This window comes from Gopherus flavomarginatus, chromosome 9 (genome assembly GCF_025201925.1).
Source record: "Gopherus flavomarginatus isolate rGopFla2 chromosome 9, rGopFla2.mat.asm, whole genome shotgun sequence".
Taxonomy (NCBI): Eukaryota; Metazoa; Chordata; order Testudines; family Testudinidae; genus Gopherus; species Gopherus flavomarginatus.
Window position 1 is genome coordinate 12,012,482 of NC_066625.1, and position 26,108 is coordinate 12,038,589.

At 43.7% G+C, this 26,108-nt stretch overlaps 1 protein-coding gene across 3 annotated transcripts in view; it reads left to right on the forward strand.

The window, feature by feature from the left end:
* MAD1L1 (mitotic arrest deficient 1 like 1) overlaps positions 1-26,108 on the forward strand; it is a 543,068-nt gene that overhangs the window by 323,220 nt on the left and 193,740 nt on the right. For all 3 annotated transcript variants that reach the window (XM_050966318.1, XM_050966316.1, XM_050966319.1), the window contains exon 15: positions 1,958-2,048. In XM_050966318.1, coding sequence (XP_050822275.1) covers positions 1,958-2,048 — 91 coding nt within the window. The remainder of the gene's footprint in view (positions 1-1,957; positions 2,049-26,108) is intronic.

The following is a 26,108-nucleotide window of genomic DNA, read 5'->3' on the forward strand; positions in this document are numbered from 1 at the left end:
GAGTCAGAGTTTACTCAAATGAAAAGTTTCCATGATAAGTAATTATCTTCTCTGGTAGTTTAACTGCCAAATGCAAGTGCTCTGCTCTGTTTATATATCCCGTGCCTCTCTCTCTTTGCCACTGGGAAATGCTTCCATGGGCTGTTCAGGAAAGACTAAGGAGCACAAACTGTTTGCCTATGGTTCTTAGTATCCCCCAGTGGAGATTCAGGGCTCTTTACAGGCTAGTAGAGGAGTGACCTATAAATAGATATAGTACTAATGAGTCTTTAAAAATCTCTCTGGCACTGAGAACAGCAATGCTGGTCCCAGTAGCCAGCACAAGAGACAGGCCACTGCTTGGGTGTGGAGGAGGGGTGCCAAGTCAGTAAAGATGAGATATTGCACCCTGGTTCTCCATTACAATGGAAGTAGGGAGCAGGTGCCTTTGGTTGCAGTCTGTTGGGGTACTTCTACACTGCAATTCAAAACCTGCGACTGGCCTGTTCCAGCCATCTCAGACTTGCAAGGCTCAGGCTAAGGGGCTGTTTAATTGCGGTCCAGAGGTTCAGGCTCAGGATGGAGCCCAGACTCTAGGATCCTGCGAGGCAGGAGGGTCCCTGAGCTTGGACTGGAGGCAAAGCCTGAACATCTACATGGCAATTAAACAGCTCCACTACCCTGAGCCGCGCAAGCCCAAGTCAGCTGGCACAGGCCAATCACAGGTGTCTAATTGCAATGTCGGTATACCCTTAGATGCTCCATTGCAAAAGTGCACATCTCTCTCTTTGCAGAAGGAGGCAGAGTGAAAATTTAAACAGCTGAACAATTCAACTGGCTGAATTTCATAAGACAGCAAGTGAAAAATCTCATTCAGTGACGAGAGGGGAAAAGCATTAGACAGACTGTACTGCAAAATGGCAGACATCTCAGACTATAACAAACCTTCTGAACACACATTCTCTATCCCACTAGAACAGCACCAGTGTATAAAGCACCACATCTCCCTGGGCATGAAATTAAGGACAGGAATCAGTTATTAAACCTTAAACGTACATCAAAAATACCATATAAGCATAATGGCTCAACCATAATCTAGTTTCAGCTTGATCCTTTTTCAAGCCATGCTTTCTCTAGAGACACATTTGGTATTGGAGGGCAGCAGGAACCTTCATCTGGTACCACAGTGCAGAGTGCTTGTTCTGTAGGAGGCAAGAGATAAACATAACCCTTTAGTTTTGGAGGGTGGATGGTGGTGTGAGATTTATCAGAGGTTTTGAGCCAAAATATGGCATATTGAATATGAGGATGTCATTGACTCTGAACATCTTGGGTATCTGATTCTGACCTTCAGTAGCTGCTATGTTGTTTCCTTACAGAAAAAATTCTCTCTTCCTTTGGTATGTCCTGAAGGATTAAAAGCACTTTTAAACATAGTGTCAGGAGTAACTCTAAGTTACATCTGAAGATGCTGTCATACAGCAGCATCTTCTGGAAAAAGTAGGTGCCCAGGATGTTGGTGGTTTATATGTAATGACAGATGAGAGTGCCTCTCACCCTTTTTACCTGAGTGATGTATGACTTTTCAATGTCTAGAACGTTATTAAATAGCTTAGTGTTTTTTTCTTTAAAAACCAACCCCACACACACTGAAAAAACACCCCCTCCCCCGAAAATAAACATTTAGCAAGAACAAAGAGGAACAGTGTGACATGGCCAAGGTAACAATGGTTTAGGAACTGTAAATATTGAATTTTCCGATGAGTTACTCTTTTACCTGTGTGTACTTAACGGTGCAATAATGGTGTTTTATTCTTTTCTTTTAATGTGATGTCTTTCCATTGGAAGAATCTTTTATGGCAGGTGTGTGATTTCTGTCTTTGGGTCCTCCTTATTTTACTCTTTCCAATGGTGGGACTAAAGCAGGGTTAGAGCATTGGGAGTTTCAGTGTATTTCTCCCTCCCCTTCTCTTTACAGGTTAAAAATCGAAGAGTTGGAGGCTGAGAGAGGGCGGCTAGAAGAAGAGAACAAGTCTCTGGAAATGAAATTGGAAAAGCTCACTCTCCAGGTAAGAGATGGGGCAGGGCCAGAAGGGCTTATTAGCTTGGCACAGTCCAGCCTTGGTGGGTGGGTATACTGACAAACTTCCTTTCACACTCCACAGATCTTTCCCCTTCGGTCTGGGAAAGGATCCCGCAAGAAGGCCAAACCGAGCCCCCCCCCCACACCCTTATCTGTGTACGATGTTGTCATATTGAGATTTTGGTGATGTATTCAGGCATGCAAGAACAGATGCTTTTTCCAGTATCCTTGGAAAACCTCTTCTGTTTAGAAGTCTCTGAACTGTTGTCTGTGCTAGCAAACTTCTTAGCCATAACTAACCACTGCTGCAGCTCTAGCTCTGGGGGCTGTTGTGTACACTCTGTTTTCCACTATGATGACAGGTGGATAAAAATGCCTCTGCGCTGTTTAAATTACAGCTTCCCACTATCATTACCATTAGTGCTGAGCAAAGCTCAGTAGTTGCGGCCTTATCTGATAGAAGCTATTCAAGTCCAGAACATGATGATGGGGTATGGAAGGAACAGGTTGCAGTGGCTGTGATCCGCACACTCTTCCCAAGAGGAGGAAGCTATGAAATATGAAATCTGAGTGAAAGAAAAGCTAAAGTGCTGGTTTCGCCATGGCACGGCAGGATTTTCCTATCTTTTTGCTGAGGCTGATGCTTCAGCCACCTCATAAGCAAGAGTTTCAACTTTTTTTATTCTGGATACAGCAGTGAAGTCTTCCTCTCCCTGAAGCTGGCAGCAATAGAAGGAGCTGTTTACTCGGGCTGCTCTCATGTCTCTAACACTGTTACTCTGTGAAGACGGAGGGGTGGGAGTGTTGCATTTAAAGCATCTTCTGTTTGAAAGAGGCTGGAGTGAGCGAGAAGTGAAGCCTATTTTGTGTTTAATCAAAGGCCATCCTGCTCTGAGCAGTGTTATCTCTCTCTGATGTGCCGAACAGCCCAGCCTTGTAACATTTCATTCTTTTAATTTTTCTTCCTTTCTCTCTTTTCCCCTTTTTGTGTAAATTGCTTTATGGTGGTAGAAAACCTGCAGGTTTGAAATTACCCGAATTTCAGACAGACCATTGATTTTATCTTGACACCTATTAGAGGCAAATCAAATCTCTTTTTTATTACCAATTCCTGGAGACGGGGGAAGTGACAGCTTTGATAAAGCAGGGAGTTGAGAGCTGCTGAGTGCCTCTGCCGAGCCGTGGTTAACGCGAAACCTGTCACCCAGCTCTCCTTTAATTGGGTTTCTGTCATCAGAAGGAGATGAAAACATTGGGTTTGGTGTTCTGATGCTCCAGTCTCCAAACATACACAACAGCAGCGTTGGTTTCAGAGTAGGTTACAACTCACTCAGATCATATTTAATCTGTCCTCACTGCTTCAGGGTAGCTGCTAGCTCCCAGCACTGGGGCATCACCATTCTGGCCAGAGTATTCATTGTTTTGTTTGGGATTCTCAGAGAGATCTGCTGTTTATAATCAGTGTCAGCAGCGCCAGTAGCCCAGCACCAAACTTCTAAGGTCTGTCTGCAGCAGGAAAGTTCAAAGCCTTTCATATAGTTTTGCTAATTGTCTTATTTTTGACAGAAGTGGGTGGGTAGGTGTGGTCATTTCAGTAGCTGAGCTCATTTAATGCTGTGAAAATGATGTAATGATAAAGGCTGGGATCAGGACATCAAAGACAAAGCTGAGACAGAGCCTTCATGTTATAATAAAACCACTGGCCCACCATGTAAGCAAACTCTGGTGGCGCAGTATTTGTTGTATTCTTCACAAAATTCACAATTCAAACACAAGTCATTTAAACTCGTCCCAGGCTCTAGTAGTGCACTTCACAATAGTACAATTCAGTGGCAGTGCTCCAGGGCCGTTGCAACCATTTAGACAGACTAGGCGGTTGCCTAGGGCGCCAAGATTTGGGGGTGCCAAAAAGCGGCCCCAAATTTTTTTAAATGGTTGAGCAGCCGCAGCTGCTGGGACAGAGAGGGAGTCTGAGCTGCTGGCGGCAGCCCGCAGTCCAGAGTGTCCCCTGGGTCAGGGCGCCTCCGCGGCAGCCCGCAGTCCAGGGTGTCCCCCGGGTCAGGGCGCCTCCGCGGCAGCCCGCAGTCCAGGGTGTCCCCCGGGTCAGGGCGCCTCCGCGGCAGCCCGAAGTCCAGGGTGTCCCCCGGGTCAGGGCGCTGCCGTGGCAGCCGGCAGCCCAGGATGTCCCCTGGGTCAGGGCGCCTCTGCGGCAGCCCGCAGTCCAGAGTGTCCCCTGGGTCAGGGCGCCTCCGCGGCAGCCCGCAGTCCAGGGTGTCCCCCGGGTCAGGGCGCCTCCGCGGCAGCCCGAAGTCCAGGGTGTCCCCCGGGTCAGGGCGCTGCCGTGGCAGCCGGCAGCCCAGGATGTCCCCTGGGTCAGGACGCCACCGGAGGGGGCGGCAGGCAGCTCCCGTGGACTTGCCACAGTGATGCCTGCGGATGGTCGGCTGCTTGCGCGGCTCCGGTGGACCTCCCGCAGGGACCACTTCGGCAGCTCCACCAGAGCCACGGACTAGCGGACCCTCCTCAGGCACCACTGCGGCAGCTCCACCGGAGCCGCGGGACCAGCACGCGGGGCGGCGACATTGCCGTCCGCCTAGGGTGCTCAAAACCCTAGCTCCGGTCCTGCAGTGCTCAGAACCCCAGAGTTTAACAATGGTGCAGTGCAGATCAGGGCTACATGAGGGGACTGGAGAGGGACAAAAAAGACCTGGGGATGCAGGGAAAAGGAAAAGATGTGAGGAAGACAAAAGGACAGGCAGGCATAGAGAAGAGGAAGAGTTCATCTGTCTGAGCTGGTTCAAGAAGGAGAAAGCAAGCCCCATCAGTAGAGGTTAGATGGAGAACCCACCTGAGGAGAACTGGATTAAGTTAACAACATTCTTGGTTCTAGTTTGGGAGGGCTAAGGCTTGGACTTAGTTATTTGTTTAACTTCTCCTTATCTGCTTACTCTTTGTGCATACCTTATAAGCTTGGAGTTCTGGTTCCTCTGAATCAGGAAGTGAATAGCAAGGAAAAGAGAACACTAGAGATTAACTCCTTGGGCAACTGAGATTTCTCCAACTGGAGATGGATCTGTGCAAGGCTGAGTGCTGAAAAGGTGTGAATTACTGACCAGTACCCACCCAGTTGAGTGGTCAAGATGTCAGAACTGCCTACAAGGGAAAAACAGCCTTGTTAACAGAGGTTCTGGTCCTGGAGGTGCAACAGCACCCCCTGGCTTGAAGTAATAATAGCAGCCGAATGTGCCATTCCACCATATTCTGGGTTTCTGGTTTTGTTCAAAGGTTTTCAGCTCCCTCGGTATAAAAATTGCCCAATGCCCCTGCCTGCTAATGAAGACTCATTATTCATTACTTGAGTGCCAAATCCCCAGCAGGCCCAGGCTCAGAATTATATCCTATGTAAACACTTCTGTTGACTCTAAGCACTGCTATGGACTGGGTTATCAGCTGCTGAATCCCATTAAATATGGGTTATCCCGCTATTAATCTCTTCAGTCAGATACTGCAAGGAGAATATGTGGGAAAAAGGTAATTCCACACTCCAGTGGACTCACTGGAACGTGCCCAAGTCAGTTTATTTTTTGTTGCTCATTCCTCAGGTAGAAATCAAGGAGATGATGGGTTAAAATAATATCTTAGTCGGAAAGGAAAGCAAGAAAGGAGAAAAAATGGCAATGGTACAAAATAACTTTTTTAAAATGTACTGAAGAAAAAGTCCCCTTGTAAAATTTCAGAAGTGGAAAAAACAGAGGATCAGAGAAAATAAAATAAAAATAAAAGAGGTAGAAGACAATGAACAAATTAAAAAAAAACTCTGCCAAATCTTAATCTGTAGCACTTCCTTTAAAAATATATCAGTAAGCCATTATTGGAATAAATGACTGCAATAAATAAAAAGTTACTTACAAGAGAGTGTATAAAATTTGATGATGTGTTGGGGAGATGGGGTGTGATAGAAAGTGAGTGAAATCAAGCATAACAATTTAAGCGCACCAATCTTTATTTACTGAAGTCTGATCAATCCATAAAACCATATGCGGTGAATTCAAATCTGAAGGGACACGTTCAGCCTTTAGTAGCCAAGAGTTCAGGACCATCAAGGTTTTACTGTATTGACACATGAAAAAGTTATCTTCAAAAACATCCTCACACGTTGTTACATGCCTGTGTATCGGAGTATGGTCATTTTGCCTTTGCCTGTCCCTGAATTGGCTGCTGGCACTGATACTGCATTTCAGCTAACTGTATGGCACTAACTGGGCCAGAGGGCAGGTATGTGCTTTGAAAGCTGCTGTTGTATTAGGAGGTATGTAATTTATCCTCCCTAAGCCTGTATTAGCAAGTGAAGAAATTGATGAGTATCTGCAGCAGCGTATATAGTATCTGACGTCTCTTTGTATTCTCTTGCTTGCCTGGGGACAACTTCAATTATGACTAGAAGCTCCATCAACCTTCACACCCTTCAATTCCCAATACTCCTTTGGCTCTTGACACCTAGCTGTGGGCTGCATTGATTTTCCTTCACTGGTATAAACACAGTAGCATGGATATTACTCGCTGTTCAGATCTTTACTGCTAATAAAAAACCTCAAATTACAAAAAAAACAAAAAAAAATGTTTGGATTGTAGGGAGACAACATCACTCCTTTCCCATGACACATCTAACTGAAATCTTTTAAACCTGAGATAGGAGGAGATCAGCTGGTATGGAAGGCAGAGGGACCACATACAGTTAAGTAGTCACTCATCTGCATCCATTTCTGCTATGGCAACCCGTGCTGGAATGGGAGAGCATGTCTGCTGCTGTGTTTTTGCTTTTACATATTATGGGCAGAGTGCTGCTGCTGCCTCAGAAAGTGGTTTAGTTTGTTAAACAGTCCAGAACACTTCAGGCAGTCTGCCCTCTACTTATTGGGGGAAACAGCAACTTGAAGCCAGGAACAAAAGGGACTGATCAAATCAGTGCTTTTTGGAGAAAATGGGAGGAAAGACTTCTGAAGAGTGCTCAATTAGCATTTATTACTGCTAGGAGCCTTGTGTTTACAGGCAATGGAGCGGATGGTGAAGTGTTCCTTATGCAAATACCACTCTCCTGCTTTTCCTGCTCTCCTCAGCTCTTCGAGTTGAAGGAGAAGAGATTCTTCAAGTTTGGCTGCTTCAAGGAAGATTGATTAAAATCAGCTGCAGTTTGACTTAATTGGATCCATATGTTTGGAGAGGGAGCTTGACTAGTTAGAACTTCTTGTAATTAGTTCACAGCTGGTTGGTGAGAAAAACAAAACTCTGGTTACAGTTCAGAGAAGTGGATCTGTAAAGATAAAGAACATTTTCCTGTCTTTATATTCATACGTTTTCAGGCTCTGTAAATTGTCTAGTCCTCTAACTAGGCTAGCAGCCTGATTCCCGTGTGAGACACAAACTGGGTGTGCAATTTGCCTTTTTGTTTCTGGATGAGAAGAATCAAATAAAGTTGGAATAGAAATAGATGCTGATAGGCAAGGAAATGTGACAGCTTATATGGAAGACAGGAGAGACTCCGTGTTGTATAGGGCAGAATCAGGAGTATTTTTGGCTATTTGTGACCCTTTGGACTAGGTCAAGAGGCTCTAAACAGGATGGCTCTGGAACCAGATACTTGTTGATTGAGAGCCCCCAGAATTAAGAATTAGAATTGAATTTATCTATCTACCTTCCTCATTAAAATGTGATAGAATAACAAATATATAGTTGTATATTGTACTAATATCCTTATAGATACTTAAAAAAAAATTGAACTTGCAAATTAACCAGGGAGGAGAGATTGAAGGGAGGGTACAAACTAAAGGGCCATCAGTGAGGATTGTGAAACCACTTTTTTGGGGGAAATACCATCATTCAAGGTGCTTTTTAAAGTGAGGATAAGTAATTTCAGAGGGGCCAGTTCCATACAATAGAATCCTCCTCAGCAAAAGTACCATCACTTACTAGCATCACACACAGTGGAAGGATCTCTAGGCTTGGTCTCCACTAGGAGTTAGGCCTTGTCTATGTGGGGAAATTGACCAGAACAGAATTCTGAAAAGCTGTCTACATGGGGAGGCTGTTTCAATAGCTTATTCTGAAATAGCTGTTCCAGTCAATTTCCGAGATAGATAAGACCTTTTCGGTTTGTTTGTAGGTGTTAGCTAAAAGATGCTAATGTCTGCATTCTAAAAGTCCGATGTAGACAAGGAAGTTTAGACTTTAACACAGGCTAAACTGATCAGTTTCAAGCCTGGAAGGAGCCTCAGCTTTAACTTGACCAGCTTAGCACATGTTAAATAATAAACTGCCCTGCCTGATTTAGACTCTTAGAACATGCATGTTAGCACACGGTAACTAGCACCTTCTAACATGCCTGTACATTTAAGTCTAATCAAAACCTGTCTGATTGGTGGTGGGAGAGGGGGGAAGGGTGTTATCTTGTTAGGGATCCAACTTTCTGGGAATCATGGGTTATTAAATTAGCTAGGGCTCCACAAGTGTGTACACATTAAATCTGAATGTACCGGGACTCTGAGAATTGAGGGGAAATGGAAACTTGCTGTGGGATCAGGAGGTCCTGAGGGGTGGAGGAGAGTTCAAGTATTAGTCATAGGGACCATTGAGATAATCCTCCTAGTTCTGTCATAGGCCAGGGATAAGAAACCTTTGAAAAGTGGTGTACCAAGTCTTCATTTATTTACTGTAATTTAAGATTTTGCGTGACAGTAACATTTTACATTTACAGGGGCCGGGAGATGGAACCCCAGATTGGCAGCAGGCTGAGCGGGGCCAGCAACCGGGACCCCAGACCGGCAGTGGGCTGAGCTGCTCAGCCCGCTGCCAGTCTGGGGTTCCATCCGCCGGCCCCTGCTAGGCGGGGTCCCATCCGCTGGTCCCATTCAGCCTGCTGCCGGTCTGGGGTTCCGTCTGCCGGCCCCTGACAGGCGGGGTCCTGTCCGTCGGCCCCGCTCAGCCCGCTACCGGTCTGGGGTTCCATCCGCCGGCCCCTGCCAGGTGGGGTCTGGTCCGCTGGCCCCACTGAGCCCACTGCTGGTCTGGGGTTCTGTCTGCCGGCCCTTGACAGGCGGGGTCACATCTGCCAGCCCTGCTCAGCCAGCTGCCAGCCTGCAGTTCCATCCATCCAGGCAGGCAGTGGGGTGAGTGGGGCCGGTGGCCGGGACCCCAGCTGGCAGCAGAGTGCCACTAAAAATCAGCTTGCCTGCCTCCTTTGGCACACATGTTGCAGGTTGCCAATCCCTGGCATAGGCCATACAGTTTCACCAAGTGATTCCTGCATCAGGGCCCTAATTTCTGGGTGAGCTTTTGGAAAGACATTCAGTCTTGACTTACACTTCAAGCGATGGAGAATCCTCACTTCTCTAGGTAAGTTGACCCAATGGTTAATTATCCAAATTATTTTTTCCGCAGTCACCTTCATGTTTTATTTCCACCTCATCCTGTATATACAAAACATCCTTCTTTGCGTGGTCTACAAAACAACTCAAAGGTAAGAAGAGGTAGTGATAAGGTAGATCTGCCATTTGAACCACAAACTATTTCTTGGCTTGATGTTGGCCCCTCTGAATGTGATGTGCAAAATGAGTGCCTAGTAAAATAGGGACACCTGCAGTACAAACCTGCTAATGTTTGTTAACATCAGGGACTAAAACCAAGTACAGAGATGCACATTCGTGCAGTGAAGTATTGACATGCACTGACTTTTTTTTTAGAAATATGGACATTGAATATTAAACCCCTGAAGTTCCCAGTTGCACTGCCAGAACCAGCACTGCATTGCTTATTACATACAGCACCTTTGTGGAATTTCTGCAGGCACTGATTCACATTCACATAATACATTTAACATCACATAACAAAAATACATAATAAATATATTAACATTCTTCTAGTGTCTCTGAAGACATCAGCAGTCCTGCTACATCACACAGCTCATTTAATGAGCGGAAGGGGAAAGAGTGCACATTGGTTTCCTGAGCAGCTCACAGACATGAAAAGGTCACTGTACCTACCTGAACAGAAAGCACTGGCATGGAGAAGTCACCACACTGCACTAGTGCATGTGAGCAGAAAGCAAAGTGCATTGCCAGATCACTGTGTCTAGTGCACTCTAACAAGTGACCAAAGTGTGAAGAAGAGGTGGTTGCACTAGTGTGTGCAAATGGGATACAGGCACAAATAGAAGGTCATTGCATTGGTGCACATGAAGAGGTAGTTTTGCTAGTGCATCCATACTGGATGCACAGGCATGAAGAAAAGGTCATTGCACTAGCGTACACAAAGAAGTTGCTGCCAGAGTGCACATCAACGGGGTCCCGGGTACAAAAAAAATCACTGCTATATTTAAAAGTGTGACCTGCAGGAGTGGTGGACTGAGTTTGCTCTTTCTTTTCTGATGCCTAATCACAGGGCATAGATCAGAGCTACAAAAATATACAGCCTGTCACGTGGCAAGGATCAGTATCTACTAACTCCAGCGACTACTGAGTGCACAAGTGCAGTTGTGACTAACAGAAAGGTTATGGAAAGGTACCTTCCCTAGGGCTTTTGTACAGGGAGCAGAACCAGGAGAGAAGCAGATAAGAACTAAATATGTTCAATAAGTCAAGTTACAAATAAAGTACAGAAATGAATATCGTTAGATTTGTAAAATACCCCCACACAATCATCGGGTGCGATTACAGTGGCTGTAATATTAATAAATATCAACTGCAAAAGACTCCTACGCCAGAAGAAAGCTGTACCACAAACATCTCCTCAGGGTAAAGCCATGCTGGAGTAAACAAAATATAGATGCAAAACCATTTTGAAAAGAGACTTCACTTTTAAGGGTCTTTGATTTGAGTTGTAACACAGCTGAAAACAAGCAAAGTTTTAGAAAACGATTCGGAGGTTAACAGTGACTACCCTTCTATGTTTTTTCCGGTTACACAGTCATTTGATTGCAAGAATTACTTCAATTATTGTTCCTTTATTTTCTGTTCTGCTGCTGCTGCTGTTTTGAATTCCATTGTGATGTCACAAACACAAAAAAGAATGTCATTTGGAACCTTAGGGAAAGTAACATTTAGAAAGGTTTTGTTTACTGGGACTTTGTATTTTTTGTCTTGGTTTACATGAATAAACACCATGTCCAGAGGAAGCTACAGTTCTCTCCAAATTTGGCTCTTCATTTTCAGTTCCTTTGATGTCATTTCAGCCTTTGTCTGGTGATCCAATTACTTTATGTATTTTTATCAAATAATTCAAAAGACATCACAATTCCTTCCTGTTGTCGTCAGTGCTGCTGCTTCTGTTAGGTTCTCATTTGATCCCTTATTTTATTTTATTTTATTTTCCTCTGGTCTATGTGAAATCAGAGGCTTACGGTGATGTTCTCTAATTCTTTTGTTGCTCTGAAAGAAGAGCAGCCAGGACCTGCCCTGCACCAGGGTTATGGGAGAAGAGTTGGCAGAGCCGTCCTTATGATTTATGGGGCCCTATGCAGGATTATTAAACTTGTGCCCCTATACCCGACAGCAGCCCGGGCTCGCTTGTGTATTTTAGATAAGGGTAGTTTTTTGAAGGATTTATTTAAAAAACTATATGTCTGAAGATCCAAACATTTAAGGCTAAAGATGAATACCCCCCAGATTGTGCATCTAAAAATCTTTGCAAGGATTTTTTAGAGAAGTGATTTTATAATCTTCAGCAACACACTAATGAAATATTTTAAAGCAAAATTTAAACTAAAGTCCTGTAGACTAACACGTTCTGAGTAAATATTACAGTAATGCACAACTGTTTTTGTCAGTAAATTTGGAAACTGACAGTACATACCTGGAGGTTGGCAAATACCTGTAAAATGGCTTCATTACCACTTGAATGGCTCTTTAACAGTTTCGTAGATCCCCTCTGGGGGAAGACTCACTGGGCTGCAGCAGTCAGCTGTGGTGGGAGCCTGCCGGAGTGGTCAGAACAGTGGTAGGAAGTGTCAGGAGGATGGACACTAAGACCTAGGGGTTCTGAATGCCTAAGGACGGCCCTTGGGATTTGGAGTCTGTCAAGTGGTCCTTAGTGGTTGAAGAGGAAGAAAGTCACTGGGGAATTTCCAGTTTCACAGTAAGGGCGGACAGGTAAGGGTAGTGTCAGAAGAAAGTGGATGAGAAAATGGGGAGGTACTTTGAACCACCTTCTCCTGTACTGAGTTATTGAAGTTTTTAATGTTGCATGGTAGGAAATGAACCCCTGGCTAAGTAAGTGGTGGAGGGTTTGGTTTTTGTGGAACATTCATCCATCTTCTGTGGGGAAAGCTGCCATATAGATTAGATCAGTAGCTCTCAAACTTTTTTACTGGTGACCCCTTTCACATAGCAGACATCTGAGTGCGACCCCCTTTATAAATTAAAAACACTTTTAAATATATTTAACACTATTATAAATGCTGGAGGCAAAGTGGAGTTTGGGGTGGAGGCTGACAGCTTGTGACCCCCCCATGTAATAACCTCATGACCTCCTGAGGGGTCCTGACCTCCATTTGAGAACCCCTGGATTAGATGCCCTCCATCTCAGTAGAAGGGGAACTGATCTTCTCAGGGACAGGTTAGCCAGCTTAGTCAAGAGGAAATAAACTAATAACACATGGGGAGGGTAAAAAGAGGGGAGAAATGAGCACACTTTTGGCACAAAATTAAGATGTTGAGAATATAATTATTCAAGTAATCAAAGGACACAAAGAGAAGAATTATTTGCCTATACACCAGTGTTAGAAGCCTGGGTAACAAGAAGAATTGGAGTTACTCATTTGTGAGCATAAACCTGATCTAGTTGGTATTAGTGAAACCTGATGGGATGATTTGCGTGACTGGAATGTTAAAATCAATGGTTATAACCTCTTTATGAAGGACTGAGAGCTAGTCTACACTGACAGTGCTGCAGTTGTACCGGTGTAGTGCGTAGTGAAGACACTACCCACACTGTCGAGAGAGCTTCTCCTGTCAGCATAGTTTATCCACTTCCCGGAGAGGTGGCAGCTATGTTGACAGGAGAAGCCCCTTCCTCCCCGTTGCCATAGCGCTGTCTACAACAGGGGATGGCTTGGGAGAACTACATCGCTCAGGTTGTGGATTTAAACCAGCATAAGTTTGTAGTGTAGCTCAGAGCTGAGCAGGCAACAGGGAAGGAGGAGTAGCACTTTGTCAAAAATGACATTACCTGTTTCAGAGTCACTGGCAACTCGGAAGGAAATGATCTTCAGTGCTTATGTCCTAACAGATAAAGCATAAGATATAGTATTCATTTTTGTGTGCTCCAGAGCACCAAATCGCACTAGGGAACAGGATAATTGGCTCCTTAAACACCTTAACTATCATGTGTCAGGGGAAGAGGGGAGCTGCATGATCCTGGGGGACTTCAATTTGAGTGACATGCTGGAGGTCTCACTCTGCCACTACTAAAACATCTTTGGAATTTCTAAATATTATAGATGACAATTTCCTCATTCAAAAAGTGTTCCATCCGACAGAAGAGAATTCTGTATTTGACCTCGTCTTGACAGATAGAGGATTTGATCACAGAACTAATAATTAGTGACTGCTTAGGTACGAGTGATCATGAATTGATCACACACAATTGGAAATTGTTGGGGAAGGAGGTTGTACAGATTTCAAAAAAGTGCCTGACTTAGAGGGTTAGTGAAAGCAGCTATACAAAACAGTAAGTAACAAATGGAAGAAAGGAGCAGTCAGTACTAATGAATATAAATGAGAAGCTCAGAACTGTGGAAAATTGATAAGTGACACAAAGTAAAATCTATGGTCAGCAAAGTTAAGGATAATAAGGAGGAATCTTTTAAGTACATTAGGAACAAAAAAGAATCCTAACAATGGCATTGGTCCATTATTAGATGGAAGTGGAAGAATTATCAATAATAATGCAGAAAAGGCAGAATAAATATTTTAGTTCTGTATTTTGGGGAGAAGTAAGATGATGTCATATTATATGATGATTATGACTTTCCATTCCAATAGTAACTCATGAGGATGTTCTACAGCAGCTACTGTTGTGAGACACTTTAAAATCAGCAGGTTGCAGATAACTTGCATCCAAGAGTTTTACAAGCATTGGCTAATGAGATTGCTGGATAGTTAGTGTTGATTTTCAGTAAGTCCTGGAACACTGGAGAAGTTCCAGAAGACTAGAAGAAAGATAATGTTGTATCAATAATTAAAAAGGATAAACGGGATGACCCCGATAACTCTAGTCTGGTCAGCCTAACATAGATCCTGGGCAAGATAATGCAGCAGCTGATAAGGGATTCGATTACTCTTCTTTAATTCTTTATTAATTTCATTATCACCTGTCAACATGCGTTTATGGAAAATAGATCCTGTCTTGATATCTTTTTTTTTTAATGTGCTTATAAGTTTGATTGATAAAGGTAATAATGCTGATGTAATAGATTTCTATAAGGCATTTAACTTGGTACCACATGACATTTTGATTTTTTTTTTAAAAAAAACCCTTAAAATGACACACAATTAACATGACATGCTTTAGATGGATTAAAAATTAGCTCACTGATAGGTCTGAAAATATAATTGTGAATTGTAAATGATGATTATCATTGGGTGGGTGTGTTTCTGATGGTATCCTGCAGGAATTGGTTCTTGGCCATATGTTATTTAACATTTTTATGAGTGACCTAGAGGAGAACATAAAATCATCACTCATAAAGTTTGCAGGTCACTCAAAGACCAGGGAGTGGTAAATAAAGAAGAGGACAGGTCGCTATACAAAGCAATCTGGATTGCATGGTAAACTGTGCACAAGCAAACATTATGCGCGTTAAAACAGCTAAATCCATACATCTAGGAACAAAGAATGTAGGCCATACTTTCAGGTTGGAGGACTCTATCCGGGGAACCAGTGACTGAAAAAGATTTGGGGGTCCTGGTGGATAATCAACTGAACATGAGTCCCTGTGTCATGTTGTGGCAGAAAGGGCTAATATGTCCCTCAGATACATAAACAGGAGGATCTTGAGTAGGAATAGTTTCTCTCTGCATTTGGCAATGATGTGACTGCTGTTGGAATATTGTGTCCGGTTTTGGTGTCTACTGTTCAAGAAGGATGTTGATAAATTGGAGAGAGTTCAAAGAAGAGCCAAGCGGATGACTGAAGGATTAGAAAACCTGCTTTACAGTGATAGACTCAAGGAGTTCCATCTATTTAGTTTAAGAAAGAGAAGGTTAAGGAGTGACTTTATCATAGTCTATAAAAACCTACGTGAGAAATAAATACTTGATAAAGATCTCTTCAGTCTAACAGACAAAGGTATAACACACCACAATCCAATGGCTGGAGGTTGAAGCTAGATAGATTCAGACTTGAAAAAGGGGTAAATTTTCAATAGTGAAGTAATTAACCGGTGGAACAATTTACCAAGGATTGTGGTGGATTCTTCCATCACTGACAATTTTTGAATCAAGATTGTTTGTTTTTTTAATGATCTGCTTCAATTCGAAAGGAAAAATTTTAGGGGAGTTCTGAGGCTTGTGTTATGCATGAGGTCAGACTGATCACAGTGGTCTCTTGTGGCCTTGGAATATATTGTGGGAGTAGTTCACAATTTGGTTGGAACTGTGGGTCACAATTTGGTTGGAGGCTATTAAAAAGCTGCTGTTGGTATGTGAGGAATTCTGATTTGAGTAAAAACAGTAAAGTTTTCATGTCACCATTTGTATTAGATGACAACATTCTTAATACCTAAGAAACAGACTGGTCTCTCACCTGCCTGAATTCCAGAGAATTCCCCAAAGAAAATGTGTCCCTCTAAAGAATTCTATGTAAATTAAATATAGGGCAATGAACTTGCCTCTCTCAGATGAGCAGTTGGAAACTCAGTGACTCTATACAGCAGCTCTGCTAAGTAACTGAAGCGAAGGTCAAGAATGTATCCCAAACAAATGATGTAGCCAGGCAGTCAATGCTGAGCCAAAACACAGACTAATGCCATGTTGATTACATTCACTTCCACACTGGAAGAGCTCTGTTGTCAGATTGGAATAAAATCTCCATTCAGCATAAACTGCCAATTGTGGATCCACTTTATCTTTCATTTCGTTTGAGGCTTTGGAAAAGCAAAAAGTGGGACCCCAGTGCCCCATCATCCAAAAATGTACGTTTGCTGTCCGAAAGACTGCCTATGTTTTATTACATTGACATTCCCCTGATCCTGTCCCTGCTGTCTGTGTGGCAAATGGTGGTGCTGAACGGAAGCTGTGGAATTATCGGCCTACAATGTAGGATTTAAATGATGAAAATATTTAGGTGTCCGATCAGTTTGATTCTATTTTTATTTAAATTTAAAGAGTTAAGTATCCACACAGACCAAAAAAGGTTGTCAGGCTTTTGACAGACATTCTACCCAGATCTGATTGTCAGCGAGAGAGACAGGAGCAGCAGAATGGACAGTGACACTCAGAATCTAAGGGTATGGCTACACTTGACATTTCAAAGCGCTGCTGCGGCAGCGCTGCGGGTGCCGCGGCAGCGCTTTGAAATGTGAGTGTGGTCGGAGTGCCAGCACTGGGAGAGAGCTCTCCCAGCGCTGCACGTAAACCACATCCCTTACGGCTGTAGCTTGCAGCGCTGGGAGCCGCACTCCCAGCGCTGTGGCACTAATTACACTGAGGCTTTACAGCACTGTATCTTGCAGCGCTCAGGGGGGTGTTTTTTCACACCCCTGAGCGCAAAAGTTGCAGCGCTGTAAAGCGCCAGTGTAGCCATGGCCTAAGAAGAAGGTGATGGTCCCTTTAAATCAGGATGGATACTCAGGACAGCTGGATCAAGGAATTGCTGTCTAGAGGTTGCCTTTTTCTCAATATATAGTGAAAGATGGTGCCAAGTGTTGTGAAGGAAGGTGGTGTCCTTATAAAATTGCATCCTTAAACATGTGTTGGAGGTTCCTGGGTGATCTGACATGTCTCTGCAATTCACCCAAGCATGGACTTGGCACATCAAGTTCACCATTTCTCACTGCCAATTAATGTTTAAGCCTTATGGGGCATTAAGTAATGCAGAAGCTGTATCTCTATGGAGTTTTTTGGCAGTACACACAAAACAGAATAAATGTAAACTCCCTGAAAAATATTGGACACAACTTAGAACACTCACTCAAGGTGATGGCCCTTCAAAGCAAAGTCATTATTTCAAACATCAGGTTCATCATGCTGCAGACTTTAGAGAGATCAGAAACAAACTTGAGACAGCCACAGTGTTAAGGCTCCATATTGCAGCAGATCTTCACAAAGATCCTAATTTTAAAGAGGACGGAAATGTGGAGTGCTGCAGGCAGGTATTCTCCATAAGGGATTTTCAGCTCTGGAACCACTTTCCCTCTGATCCACCACAGCTGACATTTGGTAATGGCACTGAAGTGTATTATGCGAGAAAAGGATGGTTAGATATGTGGTGATCCTTGGGATTGTGATTATAGCAGTAATCATAAATACTGTATTTAAAAAACATGTTTGAAATATACCAGCTGTGTGTTTAGTGTGTGTGTGTGTGTAATTTGTGTGAATATACTAATGTTTTCTTGTTTTAATCTTTTTCAACGCCCTCTGAGTACAGTCTGCTGCTAGAAATAAGTCTAAATAAATAAACCAGGTTAGGGGCTTGTGAATCCCTTCCCATCTCTAAGATTTTCTGGGTCCAGACTCTGAGATTCTTGTAGACAACAAAAGCCCTTTACACCATTAGAGCAATGTAAAGAGACCCTAGCATAAATCAGAATCAGGCCTTTTGGTTTTTGCTATGTGTCATGACAAAAAGCAGGCTTTCTGCCATATCTTAGTCTCTCAAGAATGGAGCTATTTAAGGTTCTTAGATACTGAAATGATGGAATTGATGTCATCTCACAAACTATATCTGTGTTTCTCTTCAGTGGATTGGGGGGAAATGGTGATATACAAGCAGAAGAAACATTTCCTCTCTCTAGTTGTTGTTGTTTAGCATTTACATCATAATAGTGTCCAAAGACCAACTTCTAGTTCTGGGTAATTTTAATGGCTGGAAGGCCCTGTGTGTTTCCGAGGTCTCTGGGCACTCCTGAGCAATATGATGCTACTAATGCTAACCACTGGGGGATTGATTCCCAGTCCAATTTGCAGGTTTCTGTGTGGAGTCCTGTTACCACTAGTATAATGCCTTGTGTCGGTTAAAAGAGTTGAGTGCTCAGGATTATAGCTGGCTGGAAATTTTCCAAAGAAATGTAGTGTAGTTGGGAAATACCAGTTTGGTAGTGTGAAATATTTCTCTGAACTTAGTAGAGATTTGACAAAACTTCTGCTGAAACAGAGGCAAGTTTCCTGGCAGGATGCGAGGTACCTATGTCTAGGGTCCTCAGCTCCAGGGCAGTCCCACTATGCAGACTGCCTAGGGACCATTGCGCTGCTAGGCTGCCTGCTTTACTGCAAACTGGCAGCCCCCGCTGGATGAAACCAAATTCAGAAATAATATAACATTCTGTGAACTGAAAACCCTGAGTTTCAGCCAGCTATCCTCAGTCCCATGCGTCCCTTGCTGAATCCCTTCTCCACTAGAGCTTCTGAGCACACCCTTGTGTCCCCTCCTCTTCTCACCCCCATCTCCACTCACTTCAATTCAGTAAAACTTTGCTGGTGTGGAAAGTTGTCCAAGTGCTTTCAAAGAATAAAAGGGAGACAAACCCCTCAGGTATGCATGGGAAATGCAATAGGTGTCCTTCTGCCTGGCCACATGCCCTCTGTAGGACTCCAGCATGCATGCAAGCTGTGCTTCTGAAGTACTGGTTATGTAGCTTACAACACTGAATTCACTGCTGCTGGCTTGGAGCAGTTTACACAACATCCCAGGGAAGCTCTTAGGTAGTCTAGCTCTGCCCCACAGCCATTCTTCTTATTGTTTCAGTTTATCCGTAAATCTCCCTTGTTCTTTCCAATCCTCAATGAAGATATGACTCTTACCCTTTGGAAAGGCATCCATGCTGCTTGGAGTCATCCTTGCAGTGGCAGGAAGAAAAACAATTGAGCTTGGAGTTTGAACAGGGAGGCAGATAAAATCGCCATTAGATTTTCACAGCACATGCAGACTACAATCCTCACTAATAGGTTTCTAGCACAGTCTGACAAGTCATTGAATTGCTGAGTGAAAAGGAGGGGAGGGAGAGGGAGAAACTGATTTTTGTACAGGTCCCAAATTCTGTAAGAGTAAGAGGTGAAAGGCTGTTTCACTGTGTGTGTGATCCAGGGAGATGTTTGTCAGAGATACAGGGAGCTAATTAAAGTGTCACTATATGTACATGAGGGTGACGAGGCGGAAAGGGCTGCTTGCCTCTTTGGTTCAAGGGTCTCAACTGTTTCTTTGTTCCTATCTACAAATTGTGTAATCTGCTGCAGCAAGTAATTTATGCTTTGGGGGGTAGGAAGGAGGCCACCGTGAGAGTCTGGCCTGTTCCTCTCTCCTGGGTATGGCAGAAAATAAATTAATTTTTTTTCTTGCTCCACTGAAATTAATAGGGCAGTTTCACTCCAGCTGGACAGTTGCAAGGAGGAATTTTCCTCCTCTCCCCTTGCAATAAGCAGAACTGTACTATGCCTTGCCTGGACCAAGTGCTGGCAGAGGCTGGGGCGGGGTTGTCTGTGGACTTCCCACACCTTGCCCTGGAGCTGGAACACACCCTAGGTACTGCAGTATATACACACATGGATGTTATGGAAGCATCCTTCTCCTCGTATCTTTGTTTAATGGCACTTAACTTAGCAATAGTGTGACTAAAGGTGATATAATCATGTACCCTTCGGTAAGTTCTTGTACAAACAGCAGACTTCTTGTTTCAGGTGGCAAAAAGAGTATAACAATATGGAATCAAATGAGGGGGGGAATGTAGGTTGATCATCAGGGAAGTTGCCCTAGTGGTGAGATTAATTAGAATGCAGAATGATTGAAATTGGACTGGACAAAACATTGGACAGTGAACTGACTCAAAGACTTTAAGGTCAGAAGAAACAATCATAATGTAGTCTGACCTCCTGCACATTGAGGGCCACAGAACATCACTCACCCACTCCTCTAATAGACCTCTGACCTCTGGCTGAGTTACTGAAGTCTTCAAGTCATGGTTTAAAGACTTCAAGTTAGAGAGAATTCACCATTTACACTAGTTTAAACCTGCAAGTGACCCATGCTGCAGAGGAAGGTGTGGATAAAAACCAACTGAAGTAATGTTTTTTTTTTACCCACAAAATCTTAGGCCCAAATACATCTGTTATTCTTTAAGGTGCCACCAGACTCTTTGTTTTTGTGAATACAGACTAACACAGCTACCCCTCTGATACTTGATACAATAACCTTGTGACCACCCCAAAACTCCTTTTTGGATCAGGACCCCTACGATTACAACACTGTGAAATTTCAGATTTAAATAGCTGAAATCATGAAATTTATGATTTTTAAACTCCTATGACCATGAAATTGAGCAAAATGGACCATGAATTTGGTAGGGCCCTACAGATGAGAGCTTTATAGCAAGAAGTCCCCTCACCTCAACAATGCTATCCTCACGCTCACCCCTCTTCTGAGTAAATAACCATTTGATTATTTTTCACAGAGGTGGGGAAGGACATTGTGCCCATTTTCCCTATGTTTGTATCTCCAGATTGTAGTAAGTAAGCAGGGGGAGTTGGGCCATCCATTTGCTGTAAGAAAAGGATGAGCTTGTTACAAAAGAATTGCAGTCACGCAGCTGTGCAGTGAATATGTAAAGATTGTTCTGTGTGGCTTGTATTTCCTGGATTATTTTCTTTCTCCTCCCAACCTGACCTCAAATGAAATTCCTTTACTTCATCTGTTTCTTTGGGCTGGGCAATCAGCAGATACAATCTGGGTCTGTAGGGAATTGCAGTGGCCTGGCATACAAAACAGTTGTGCAGAAATGAGGAGCCAAGAGTAGTGGAGAACAATATCAATAATGGAAGTGTAAGTGAAATGACAGGGAAATATGACTCAGTAAGATTCATTGGGGATCAGATTCATTAAGTGTTAAAATGATGTGAAGTTTACGATCAAAGACTTACCTCAAACATTTTAATGACAGTCATTTAATCCCTTTAACACAGATAGATAAGGAGTTAAGTGAAATCTACAGCACTCCTCCCTCTGAACTGTTTATGAACCTGTTACTGGACATAGATCACTGGGAAAGGCTCTGGCTGGGTGTCAGCTGTAGTAATTATTGAATTCTACGTCATGGGCTACCATTCCTTATATACTGATTAGCCTACAAGGTCAGCAAAACTTAATGCAAAGGGCTAGCTCTTATGGGCCTAGGATATACCTTGGAAGCAATATGTGATGTTGCTCAGAGGTTTTAAATGTGCACATTTCAAGAAAGAGATTGTGTGTGAGAGGTTGTTTGAGGTGGAGGGAAGTCACCAGTATCTTAGGTCCTTGTTTGCAATCTAATGTTGTGTAATTCCCAAAGGGTGCTCTCCTCCAGCAGTACCACCAGTGTAAGCTATAGCACAGATCAAGGTAAGCTGGGCTTGGACATGTCATCTAACCCTGACTGAGCCAGCCTGAGCCTTGTCCTCCTACAGCTTCCATTGGTGGAACTACACTTGTTGGGAATTAAGAGATCTGAAAAATCCTAGTGTACACACAGCGCAAGAGTCTCCTCGCACATTCACTGCTGGCCACGCTTTACCCCCCTTCATCATCTTTCTTCTTGACTCTACCAAGCTTGGTTAATCTCCTTCCTATTTTTTCCCAGCAGAGCTCTGAAAGGGCTTTGTGTGTCTGCTAGTGGTCGGTTAGTCAGTCAACTGCTCGGTGGGGCTGTTTGTGCTGAGATTTCTTTGTCTTTCAGCCATTTGGCCACTTCTGTCTGAGGTACTTGGAGCCAATTGTTCACCCACAGCTGAAGTCCTGAGTGTGTGGGGGTTTTGTATTTTGGAAGTATTTATTTGCCCTCCTCCCCCATACACACACACTCTGCTCATTATGCAAATGTGAACAATACAGTTGAGTCATCAGGCTCCTGTCCCCCCACACACTTCCTTCAAAAACAGCCACTTTCCTCTCTCATTAAACACTTAGTCTATGTACACATATTTTTCGCAGCTGTAGAGAAACAAGCAGAGGGGGCTCTTTCTCTACTCACTGCTCTAGGCTTGTTGAGCTGCTGGAAGCAAAAGAGCTGCTGCTGCTGCATTGTTACAGCATTGTCAGTGCATGATTCAGACATACTGGCAGAGTTAGTATCAAGCGGGTAGGGAACAGGCAGAATTGCCCAGGGGCTGTGGGACATCTTGTTTTCCTCTTCCACTGAGCATTGCTGTACTGTAGCGGTATTGATCAGTTTTGAAATAGATAGGTGATAAATGGGGATTTCAGGTTATTTTGGTAGCTGTCACTGCAATGGATGCAACTGTTTAAATCTAGCCTAGAATATTTCACCTTTATTTCTCTGTGTTCTCTCCTACCCTGGGAGGAGTCTGTTTCCTTACTGCTAGCACACAGTAACAACTGAGCCATGCAGAGTGTCTTATTCCTCACTTCTTGTTCCTACAATGGAGCTACTGCCTAGCTTTTCACCCCTAAGTTCTCTCTCCCCTGCTAGCTCTCTCTGCCTCATGATCTAATGTGAAAGACTTTTGCCTGTCTTGTACAAAGGAGATTCTCTAGGGTGCATTTCACATCTGCTAAGAATTGTGCAGCTACATGTTTGAGAGAAACCTTGTGAGAAGCTGCCATATCCACAAGAGTTCTGCAGCAGTCCTGAACAAACTAGTTGGCCTGTCATGCACAGGCAGTGGCATCTAACCCCCATGACATATGGGAAAGTATTTGTTTTCAAACTTATGAAGTCTCTTTAAAATATTAGCACCAGAAGTCAGTATCCCACCTCACCCCAGTTCCCTGTCATTCTTTATTGTCCTGTCATTTTCCTAGTGCCTGTTCTGAGCTCTCAGCACAGATGTTGAGCGCTTGAGATCTGACTTGTGGTAAATAATGCATAAAAGATGAAGGTAGGGGACAGATTGAAAGCCAAGTTTCTCACTCTTTGGGGTGCCTGTTACAGTCACTCACTGTTTTATTTCAGGAAGCAGAGAGTGAACAGCTACCCACGCTGGAATTGACCGTACAATGACACACACACCTGGGATAGTTTCTCATTTCCAAACCCTTGGCTAGAATGAACAAAATGGTAATGCACTCGCCTGAATCAAATTACTCTGTGGGTGTTACTTCAGTTAGGGGCTTTAGAATCTGAGAGAGACCCATCAGCAGCAGATGCACATTCCAGCAAAAACATTCCCATCCATGAGGCATACATTAAACTGACTCCTCCAGGAGCTTGTGGACAACAATTGGCTTGTGGTGTCTAGTGTCTCTTGTTTGCTTATTGACGTATGTCTGGGTGAACCAGCTTATTTCTGTATAGTAAAGAGCTTTGCAAGTGCTGACGCAAATAACTATTCATGGGAGTGGTTGCATCAGAGGCGCTTGGGCTTCTTGGCGACTCTTTGTGGGTTGGGAGGTGGATGGAGTGAGGTTGTTACAGTGGAGCAGGAGAAAAAGATCTTCAGTAACAAGGAGAAGTGAGTGAGGGTGGTGTGTGCTGCTACTGCCACAGTCAGGCCAGCAGCACTTCATTTCCAGGGATGCACCCGAATATGAGAGTGTTCCTGGTCAAACTCCATATGGAGAGGAGGGAGAAAGTTCTTCTGAGACCTGATGACTAGTGGCAATAGAGACGAACCAGAGATTGAGGAACCGCAATCGACAGGGGGAATGAGGGTGGCAGGCATGTGCTGGGCTGATTGGAGAATATTGCAGGAGCCAAGGTCCAAGACGTGGAGCAATGGTACCTGGAGAATAGAGCGACAAACTCCATCCTAAAAATAGATTACTGTTGAAATTAAGCAAACAGATTTGGTGTCATTGAGTATATGAAGCATAGCTGGAGAGGGGAGGAGGGACGGGAGCAGAGGAACAAGGAGTATTCCAAGGCAATAAAAGAAATTAATGTTGTCATGGAATTTAGGGGTTGTTGCTACAGAACTTGGTTTCATTGTGCTGCAAGGTAAGCACGTGGGGCCCTGATGATAGCAACTGCTGTGCTAAAATGCTACTTGGAGGAAGTGGTTGAGGGGGACATATTTGATGTTACACAGGCAGGAAAGGGTTCTGTGTTGGCACACATCCACAGTACCCTGTTAGATTTCTGTTTGACCATCCATGAGGCATGCATTAAGCTGACTCCTCCAGGAGCTTGTGGACAATGATTGACAAACCCAAAGCCCTCTTCTACCAACCCCCAAACTGCCACCATCACCTTGTTGCTGTGCTTCTCTGAATAGCATAACATGGGACTGGAGCCCTGCTGAATATACTCAGCCTCCATGTCAGATCATCTTTGTTTCCAGAGGTTTTTTTCTCACTCCTCCTCAGGAAAGGAAAGGCACCCATGATATTTTTAAAGCTCACATCTATGTACTGTGTTGCTGCTGTTCACATATTTCTCTGAGATGGTAGTTCCCGTCAGTGTATCTAGCATTTGTGTGCCATTTCTGCATCTATGCTGTCGTTTTCCCTTTTACCATTAAGTTGTTCATCAGAATGACCTACCTGAAGCCTGCATTATCTCCACTGATGGGTTGGCAAAGGTCTCGAATTGTGATGTGCTGATAGAAACCCTGTGTGGCACCCTGCTGCCCAAAAAGTTAGTCCAATGTATGGCATGTGGAATTTTACCTTCACTTGGTAGTAGGGAAGTTTGTGCTTTTACTGAAGATCTCAGTGGATGTGACGTACAGTGTAAGACTAAATGAAGTGAGTGCAGAGTTTCTGGGACTGTACCTGGAGCGCTCTCCTTTTGCACCTCCTTGGAGGAACTCCTTCAGTACCAGCCTGCTGAACTGCACAGAGGAGAGTATATGTGGGAGATGGCTATCACGCTCCACCTTCCTTGCATTTTCATACCAGGAAACCATGGAAGGGAAAGGAAGTTGTCAGCCATGCTCCTGTGACAACACACAGGTTTTCCAGTGTATCAATTACAGGGTATTGCTTCTCCAATCCATATATGAAGAACAAGGTGTGCTGGCTGACATGTTGTGCTGCTGACCCAAGGTGCCACTAGCAAATGTGTTCACTGGTTTGACCCCTGAACCACGTGGCATGGAGCCATGTCCACTGTAACTGCAGCACAATGCATCATCCTCTTTGTTTGTTTTAGTCATCTGTTGTCTCGTTGCCTTCTAAGATTGTCCCTTCCCCAAAGAGCTGACTGCATTTTTGTTATATGTGTACAAAGTTCTTGACTTAGTGGGCCCCCAGTCCCTGGTTGCAGCCTTTTGATGCTACCACAATACAAATGAAATTGTTTGCTCTAACGAGTAATATTGTCATGTCGTGTAGAAATAAGATAAGATCTCTGCCTCAACGAGCTTGCAAATGTAAGTTAAACGTACTGTAAGACAAGGACTGAAAAAAATAACCGCAAACCCGCAATCTGTAAGGGGAAAGAGCAGTATACTGTGCCTTAGGGGGGAGAGGTATTTTTGGTTTTGCACACTTGAGCTTATAGACGTTTGAGTTCTCATCTTATAGTAACTTTTAGGGTTTGGTTGTTTTTTCCCCCAAATATAATTAAATTATTAGCACAGGAGATGCAGTTGGGATCCCATGTATAGATTAGTGGCCAGTGCTTGTTTTCTATGACAATTACCATTTTATGGTCGGCTGCTGGAGCTGGCGTTGGCGTTGGCCAGGGTCCCCCACATAGAATTCTAAGGTTCTCCAGGAAGATGGACTTTGAACCAAGCTCTAATAATTAATTACTATTTGATCCAAAAGTTGGTTTGATATATGTGAAGTACCAGAAGATATCTTTTAATTACTATGGCATGGTCCTGATAGAAAAGACGGTTACTCACCTTTGTAACTGTTGTTCTTCGAGATGTGTTGCTCACATCCATTCCAGTTAGGTGTGCGC